Below are 9,537 nucleotides of genomic sequence, written 5' to 3' on the forward strand. Positions count from 1 at the left end.
TTGCTAGAACAGCTCATAGAACTTAGGAAAACTCATTTACTCACTAGACTATTGATTTATTATAAAAGGATATTAAGGGATAAAAAGCAACAGCCAGATGATGAGAAACATAGGGTGAGGTCCCAAACAAAGGAACTCATGTCCCCATGAAGCATGGGGCCCAGCACAGTGGTACACAGCAGTGCTCAGTTTCCCCAACGTGGAAACTCTCTGACAAAGGACAAAAAGCTGTCCTTTGGGGTTTTTATGGAGGTTTTATTACATAGTCATGATTGACTAAATCATTGGCCAGTGGCAGTTGATTCAACCTGTATCCCCCTCTCTCCTCCCTGGAAATCAGGGGATGGGACTGAAAATTTCAACCCTCTAATCACAGGGTTGGTTCTCCTGGCAACCAGCTCCTACCCATGGGTGGGATCCAAAAGTTATCTTTTCTGAAGCATTTTTAGCAACCAAAGATAAGAGGCCAAATATTATACCATTGCTCATATTGCTCATGAAATACCAAGGGTTTGGGGAGCTGTGAGTCAGGAACTGTGCATGAAGGCCATATATTCTTGGTCTATATATGATAAATATACATTTGCTCATCTGAATCACCAAATATATATTTTTCCTATAAATCACAATATTGCATACCCTTTTGCCTTCCAGGATTTATCCTACCTCATTCTAGAGGCTCTTTTATCACGTGTGGGGAGCAGACCTCTTTCATATTTCAAGATGCCTGAAGGTTATGGGTAAATTCCTAAACTTTAAATATGGTGGGTCCACTCTGGCCAGGTGAACGCGGAAGTGCGGGATCTGAGGGTTTCCAGCTTCTCGGATTGTGGCGCGGCGACTGGTGCGAGATGGAGTTGGACGCGGTGGCCGAAGATGGTCGGGACGGTCCCCGGGAGCGGCGAGGCTTGGGTGAAGCCGAGGGGCCGCAGCAGAACCACGTGCGGCTTCAGTCCGGGGCAGACCGGCTTCCAAAACACTCCTGCTGGCTGGATCTCTGGCTCTTCGTCCTGTTCGACGTGGTGTTGTTTTTCTTCGTGTATTTTTTGCCATGAATGGTTTGCCTGATACCTAAATTAAGAATTCTGGCTCCTGGATCCTGTAAAAGACTACAGACTTCTTGAACAAAGAAGAGGGGATTGTGCACCAGAAGAATTTCAAACTCTAAGGGACCTTCCTTTCATTTTACATATTCTGTTATGCTTTGTGGGGGACTATATTAAATGGGTAATGATCTCACCCATTCATAGCTAAGTCCTTAAAATTCAGCTCTGATTCATGTTTTAAAACTTTTTACAAATTATCTGATGGCTTTACAGGGGCTAAATATAAGAAGTATTTATACATGAAGGTTTATTATACTCATGAAGAAATAAATGTTTTTCCTTTAACATTTTAAGAGTTGGCCAGGGTTTAGTATGATACAGGTAATATGGTGAATATTTAAAAATAAATTATTCAAAAGGAAAAAAGGAGCTAAAAGCTGTACAGAAAATGCAGGCCCACAATGTATTTGCTGTAAGTGCCAGTTTAATTTTTAGATTAGGTGGACCTCTGTTATGGTTGCTAGGTTGGTACAATCTTAGAGAAAGCATGGTCTCCAGTAATCAAAGGCTGGAGTGTATTTTTCCTCTTACCTGGATGCTTCCCCTGACTTTCAAGCTCTTGAACTCTAAAATAGGGTTGTGTGTTTCAAACCTAATTTTTATTGCAGTTGCATTAAGAACACTTGTGGCCAAAACATGTTTATTATAATGTCTGTAACTACTTTAATTCTTCAGCAATCACCATATTTACTCACAAGCAAATGTTTGAGTACTTACTGTGGGCCAGGTACAGCATGAAAAAAAAGACGCAAATCTTTGCCTTTGTGGAGCTTACATTCTTTTTTATCTAAATATGTTAGCAAGAATTTACTCTCTAGGAGTGATCAGCTAGTATTTAATCAAAAAGGTTACATTCCCCAAGCAGCTACTGTAAGTCCTTCAGAAGCTATTATTATAACAGATATTAGAAATGGGCTCTTGTCCTTGAAATTGGTGACATTTTATATACTGGAATTGCCAAAATAACTTTCCTGTCCCTTAGAAACAGGGAATAGATCTGGTAAACTCTACATCCTCTATTTTTTAGAATGGCATTTTGGGTTAGTGTGAAATCTGGGATTGATTTTGGAGGCTTTTAGCCTATTGCTGACTATAAGGTTAACAATTATGCCTTCAGAGAACCTAACAAATCTGAGAACTTTTTAGGCAAGTTTGAAGCATCTAGAGAAACACAGAACTGGGATTTCATGGAAGGTACCAATTAGATTGTATGAATTTTTTGTGCTGCTTGCTAATAATTTTGTCCAATAAATGTTTATTATACAGGTAAAAAATAAATAAATAAATAAATAAATATGGTGAACATTTTTTAAAAATGCAGACACCATTACAGGGTTCTTCAGAGCAGTCTTTTTAGATCTTGATATTTGTCATGAGACAGTATCTATACTTATTTTCATGCCTAAATCAGCAATTCTTTTAGCTGTAGCCCTAGTGCCTAAAATTGAGCACAGCACAGGGTAGACCATGAATAAGTGTCATTGCAGGAATAAAGTTATTCAATATTAGTAATAACATTTTAAAATGTGATCTCCTTAGACTCATAGAATTCCAGAACTTCAAGAGAACTTAGAGTTTATCTTGCCCAAACCCTTTATTTTAAATTAAGGAAACTCAGTATATGTGTAACTGTATCACTTTGCTGTATACCTGAAACGAACACAGGATAAATCAACTATACTCCAACATAAAATAAAAATTAAATTGAAAAGTAAATAAAGTAGGGAAACTCAGACTTAGAGAAAGAATCTTGTTTCTAGGCCTTAATATGATATACAGGGAAATTACAGACAGAACTAGACCCGGGCCTGGAGCTCAATAGTGTCCTGACTCCTATTGAGTTTCTTATTCTTCTCTCTCTCTTCAATTTAGCATCCTGTTAAAAATAAAAGCCATATTCCCATTTTTCCTGGTGATGTTTCTATGTATTGGAAAGTAGGAAAGCATAAGGGGAATCTTTCATGAAAAGGGCCTGTGCCCTAGAAAAATGTGAGAGTTACTATTATAAAAAGAAACTATTTTCCTTCCTATTGCTCTAAAATTATTTTTTTATAGCATCTAGCCCAAATGTCTCTGTCCTTTGTTCCCCAAATATCTGACAATTTTGTGGAAAAAAAGTACCATGGAAAAAGTTTCCCTGTGAGGTCCTTACACTGAGGTCACCATCATCTGCCATATTTAAGTAGTAAAAATGGAACGTTACTTTCTTTAAAATAATGACATGCAAAGCCACAATGAGGTATCACCTCACACCAATCAGAATGGCCATCATCACAAAGTCTGGAAACCACAAATGCTGGAGAGGGTGTGGAGAAAAGGGAACTCTCCTGCACTGTTGGTGGGACTGTAAGTTGGTACAGCCACTATGGAAAACAATTTGGAGGTTCCTTAAAAAACTACAAATAGAACTACCATATGATCCAGTCATCCCACTCCTGGGCATATACCCAAAGAAAACCATAATCCCAAAAGAAACTTGTACCATCATGTTTATTGCAGCACTCTTTACAATAGCCAGGACATGGAAGCAACCTAAATGCCCATCAACAAATGAATGGATACAGAAGATGTGGCATATATATACAATGGAATATTACTCAGCTATAAAAAGGGATGAGATGGAGCTATATGTAATGAGGTGGATAGAACTACAATCTGTCATACAGAGTGAAGTAAGTCAGAAAGAGAAGGACAAATATTGTATGCTAACTCACATATACGGAATCTAAAAATGGTACTGATGAACTCAGTGACAAGAACAAGGAAGCAGATACAGAGAATGGACTGGAGAACTCGAGGTATGGAAGGGGGCGGGGGGTGAAGGGGAAACTGAGAAGAAGCGAGAGAGTAGCACAGACATATATATACTACCAACTGTAAAATAGTCAGTGGGAAGTTGTTGCATAACAAAGGGAGTCCAACTCGAGGATGGGAGATGCCTCAGAGGACTGGGGCAGGGAGGGTGGGGGGGACTCGAGGGGGGGCGTCAAGGAAGGGAGGGAATATTGGGATATGTGTATAAAAACAGTTGATTGAACCTGGTGTACCCCCAAAAAAATAAAATAAAATAATTAAAAAAAAAAATAATGACATGATATCCTACATATAGCAATCGTATCAGTGAATGGTTCACTATATCTGGTATATAAAATTCAGAAGTACTGGGATGAGGGCATTAGTGAGTTATTTTTGTTTAAACTCTCTGCATTTCCCCTAGAGATTCTGCCTTCTGTCAAGATTAAGTTGTTTGGGCTTTAATATTTGTCATCAAACAAATGGCTTTGATCTCACAGATGCCATAGAGAGACAGGGTGGAAAAGCCCCATTACTCAGAGAGAAAACAAATTTCATGGGCTGTGGGCATACGTTCTGAATGTCAAGGCCCTATGCGGTAGTCGTTCTCAAAGCAGAAATCGAAGAACCTGCAGAGAAATGTCTGCTTCCCTAAGGGGCAGTTCGTCATGGAAGGAATGACAGATCAGCGTCCACATGGTCAAGCTGGGTTTTCCTGGTGCGTGGCCATGGCTGGGGAACACTCACAAATTCCTGTGCACCACCAGATATCCCCTTAGATGTACCTCTGCAAGTCCATGAGACACAGCTATTTAAGGCCAGAGCTAGGTCTTTTTTGTTTTCCCCCTGCCCATCCTGCCACACAGTGAGTGCTCAGAAGAAGTAAGTGCTCAGAAAGAACCAAATTATAGCAAATAGAACTGGAGTCTAGGCCAGTGGTTCCCAAAAGATGGTGATTTTTGCCACCACACCCAAGGGGGCAGAGACATTTTTAGATGTCACAACTTGGGGAGAAGGGTGCTATTAGTGTTTGGAGAGTACAGGCCCAGGATGCTGCTAAATGTCTTACACTGTGCAGGACAGCCCTTCAAGAAAGAAGTATCTTGTCCAAATCGCCACTAGTGCAATGAGAAGTGGAAACCAAACCAGAGATCGAGAAACCCTGTCGAGGATATTAGAGGGAAAGGATGTCCCTCACTCCTCAGGTTTTCTCTGCAGGGGATGTAGCTCCACCAGCTCAACCCCTATGGCCCCGCTCTTCTCCTGGACAGAGATGAGGGGGTGATCCCTGGAATTGGTGAGACGGCTGAAAACCTAGGTATGCAGAGACCAGCCCTTTCTTCATCCCTTTCTTTTAGGGGATGGGCAGCCCACAGGCTTCTGCTCTGCTCCTCCACATGGCACGCATTACAGCTCAAGCCCCAGGAAAGCCCGCCCAGCCTGAACCTGAGCAGGTGTGTAGGTCTAATTTCACAGTTCAGTACCAGGGAGGCCATTGTTTCTTCACACTTAAGTCAGGTATGAACCTCTTACCTGGTTCAGAATTCAGGCAGGGAAAATAAGCACTATTTATGGTCGCCCAAGGTTTCCAAATAGGCCATGTTTGCATTCATTAAGACCTATACATTTGTTTCATTAGAACCATCCTGTGCTGTTTCACCAGGGGCTGACGAGGGCAGGGCATGGATTTCTCCTCTGGGGACAGTCACTCCCAGGAGCGGATCCTGCCTAGACAGATATGCGGTGATACGCTCTCGCTATCAGGAAATAGCTCTAAATTATTGGGAAGCAGGGGACTTAAAGATATGTTTGAAGTCATTATTCCGTCAGCACTGCTGTGACAGACACGAGCCATTTCAGAAATGGAGGTTACTGATTAAAGACTGAACTGGATTTGATAACATGGAGAGGGCAGCCCTTCTTGGCAGCTTGCGGGGGAGGTGATGTTTGCTCAGACTGAACAGATATGGACGGTGGCAAAGAACGGTCCCTTTCCAGGACATGGGCCTCAGATGTCCTCACTGTACTGACAGCAGAAGGTTGTACATTTTCATTACATGCTCTAGAGCTGAGAGAAGATTTTTTTCATATTATCACTCTCCTGTAATGATAAGCCTAGGAAAAAAACATCTTAAAATGCTTTCACCAAAATGGACAGAGAAAAATGATGCTAGTGGTTTCCATTTCTCACAGCTCTGTTTAAAGCCCTGTCCCCCTAGACACATTTGTTTTATTTTTGGTGTTTTCCCTATAACATCATTGATTATATCTGATTCATAATTAACTTAGAATATACGAGTAACACTTGGGATTTCCATTTAATACTTAGATTTAGGAAAAAGAATATTGATGGTTTTGTTTTCACAAGTTAGTACCTCTTAGTGGACTGAGAGCATTCATCAGTTTTACTTTACCCTTTTTACTAGATGGGATAAAATTGATGTTTGATGTTGAGCAAAAAGTATTTGTTTTTGAAACTGTTTTCCCCCAAACATTATTGTTCACTTATAGCTCTTTCATTATTACTTCCGGTTGTTAAGACTGAGCAAACACCACCAACACCCCTAGCATCATCATTACTATGGTAACAGCCCTCATTACTTGAGTACCTACTTTGTATCACAAATTGTCCTGGATATTTTACACAATATTTCCTTTAAATCTTACAATAACCTCATGTAATGGGTGTTCTACCCCAGATCTTATAGGCAAGGAAACTGAATCTCAAAGAAGTTGAGTAGTTTGCTCAAGGTCACGTAACTATGAGGGAAGGGTCTGAATTCAGTCTGAGGCTTGCCTGACTCTTTTATCAGGGATATAGATATAAGATCATGTCAGCAAGGCACAGGGCAAATCAACCCACATCAGTTAAGTGCTTCTTTCTGTGTCATGCCCTGTGCTAGCTACTGCCAAGAATAATTAAATGGTGACTGCAGAGTCCTTGACCTCAAGGAATGCCCTCAACAAGGAGGTGGAGAATACAGGTGTGGAGGTAAAATGTTTCTCAACATTTTTACCAATGTACCAATGAGGGCAGAAAAGATTATTCTGTAATTCAGAGGATCTGCACATGTGACCCCAAATGACTGCAATGGGCGTGGCACATCTTTAAGGTACTGCTGAAGGTTAAGAAAAATGTGTGTATATATATATATATATTACATTTTACTCCATAATAGAATAGATCCACTTTGTTTTCATGTTAAAATAAATTTTAAAATTACTTACCATTGACTAGAATGGGTACTCACAGTAGATGCAGTACTTTCTCCATGTGATTTCACGTACCCTTGGGGCATCACGCTGCTGTGAATATCTACAGGGTGAGTCAGAAAACTGGAGACCCAGGAGAGAGGCGCTAGTTCTACTGTGAAGGCTTGAGAACCCAGGAAGAGCTGATATTTCAGTTCAAAAGTCGTAAGGCAGGAGGAGTTTTCTCTTATTCAGCCTTTTTGTTCTATTTAGGTCTTCAACTGATTGGATGAGGCCCATGCACTTTAGAGGGGGAAATCTGCTTTACTCAGATTTAAGTGCTATTTCATCCAGAAACACCCTGGAGAGAATAATGTTTGACCAAATATCTGGGCACCTTACAGTCCAATCAAGTTGACATGTAAAATTAACCATCACATTCCCAAGAGAAAAAAATTAAAATGGAAAAACTAGAAATATCTCAAAATAAATGGTTTAATTTTTTAAAAGTGAAAAAAATATCTCTCTAGATTAAAAGAAAGTAAATCTGGACTTGATATAGATAATGAGATCCTGGACTTTGAGCTCGATGCTATGATTGCATAAGACTTTGGAGGTCTTGGGATAGAGGTGCGAATATTTTTCAAGGGGGAGGAACATGAATAATTGTGACCAAGAGTGTGAACAGTAGTAGCTTAAATTATTAGCTCCAGCTCTTCACTCCTTTGTGCATCTATAACTTTTGCCACGTGACTTTGTAGATCTTTTGACTAGATTTAAAGGATTCCCTCTGCCCCTTGTCATTGGCTTTGATATGTGACTTTCATTAGCCAATGAGATATTTGCAAATATAACACAGAGGACTGAAATATGTGCAAATAACCCAGAATGCTGTCCATGCCTTGGAACTAACCCCAGCTGAGCCCAGCCTCAATCAATTGACCTTGCTGACGTACAGGAACATGAGCAAGAACGATTCAATCAACATCCGTTGAATGTTTCTTCCTGTGTCCTCCACATCTCCCATGCTAGATACTGCCAGGAATAAAAAAGCAGCAGCTGAGAATTCCTTCCAGATTGCTGTTACCCATTGGATTTGGGGCCAGCTTGTTTCACAGAAAGCCTAACAGATCCCTTGAACTAAAATACTATTCTTTTTTTCCATAAATATGTGAGTACCCACCCCATACCAGGACCTGCTGGGGAAGTGACCTTAAATAAAACAGACATGCTACCTGATTGTACAGTGTTTACAGTCATGAACCTACCTTTATTTGTGTTAAAAAGAAAAGTAATTCTTTCATATTGCAAATCATTATCCTCCACCATCTACTGATTTTAAAATTAAGCTCAAGTCTTGAAAGTATTCACAGTCATAAAGTTTCAGGAATAATCTATGGTGTAGAACTAGACAACATGCTGAGTTTGGGGGTTTGTTTTTGCTTTTTTTCTGCAAAGAAGAGCAGTGTAATTGGAAAATATGGTAGCTGAATGCAGTAAATAGTCTGATAGCTTTCTGACCCTATGAAGATCAGTGTGTGTGTGCGCACACACACGTGTGCATGTGCGTGTGCATGCACGTATGCATATAGGAAATCTCAATAAATGGCATATTATCTATTCAATTACCCAACTGCAAAGCCTACAAATTATCTTTGACTCATCTTGTCCAAGTTTTTCTAAATATCCTGTGAATAAGTAGACTTTTCTATCATACCATCATCCTAACCAAGCCATTACCATCTGCCCCTTGGACTATGAGGCAATAACATCTTAACAGGTCTCTCTGTTTTCTCTCCATGTTCTCTCCTTGCCTAGTCTACATCAAAAGATTTATCAGAAATATAAAAATGACCTTTAACTCTTATGCATGATGCCTTTTGATGTTTTCCTATTCCTATAGAATGAAGTCCAAGCTTTTTAGGACACAAAACAAGACCTTCCATATCTCAGTGGTGCCACCTCCCCTCCTGTTATTCTCTGCTTCCGACATGGGCATCAGTAAGTAGACACATCATTAGAGCAGGGATAAGGGTAATACAAGCAAGATGTCTAAGGATGCAGACTTTAAGGAGGTACTCTTGGGATCACACAAGTACACCTGAGAATGAGTGCCTCCCTAAATGTTGTGCCCTAAGGGTCTTGCTTGCCTCGAGCTGGTCTCCACCTTAAACTTCATGCTGTTCTTTATCTTCCACTTCTTGACTCATATGGTTGCCTTTGCTGGAACACTATTTTCACCTTCCTTTTCCTACCAGTTTTTGCTCACATCTTTTAGATTGTGCTTAATTGGGCATTTCCTGAGAAGCATTTTTTTAACTCCCCAGGTTGGTGTAAGTTTACTTACATTTTCTATGCTCCCATTGGAGCTCCAGGCTTACTCTTCGTTTTCAATTTTTTTTAAGTTGAAGTATAGTTAATTTACAGTGTTGTGCCAATCTCTTCT

The 9,537-nt window shown here is 40.2% G+C and overlaps 1 protein-coding gene across 1 annotated transcript; it reads left to right on the top strand.

Annotated features, from left to right (window-relative positions):
- The first annotated feature begins 784 nt into the window (after positions 1–784).
- On the top strand, positions 785–1,589 carry LOC130859088 (uncharacterized protein C4orf3-like). Its single transcript, XM_057746391.1, has one exon. It carries the CDS (start codon positions 852–854, stop codon positions 1,053–1,055), a length of 204 nt encoding a protein of 67 aa, XP_057602374.1. The 5' UTR covers positions 785–851; the 3' UTR covers positions 1,056–1,589.
- The last annotated feature ends 7,948 nt before the right edge of the window (positions 1,590–9,537 follow it).

This window comes from Hippopotamus amphibius, chromosome 8 (genome assembly GCF_030028045.1).
Source record: "Hippopotamus amphibius kiboko isolate mHipAmp2 chromosome 8, mHipAmp2.hap2, whole genome shotgun sequence".
Lineage (NCBI taxonomy): Eukaryota > Metazoa > Chordata > Mammalia > Artiodactyla > Hippopotamidae > Hippopotamus > Hippopotamus amphibius.

Excerpts from the sequence above, each read along its gene's own strand:
- LOC130859088 (XM_057746391.1), top strand. The coding sequence starts at position 852 with ATGGAGTTGGACGCGGTGGCCGAAGATGGTCGGGACGGTCCCCGGGAG.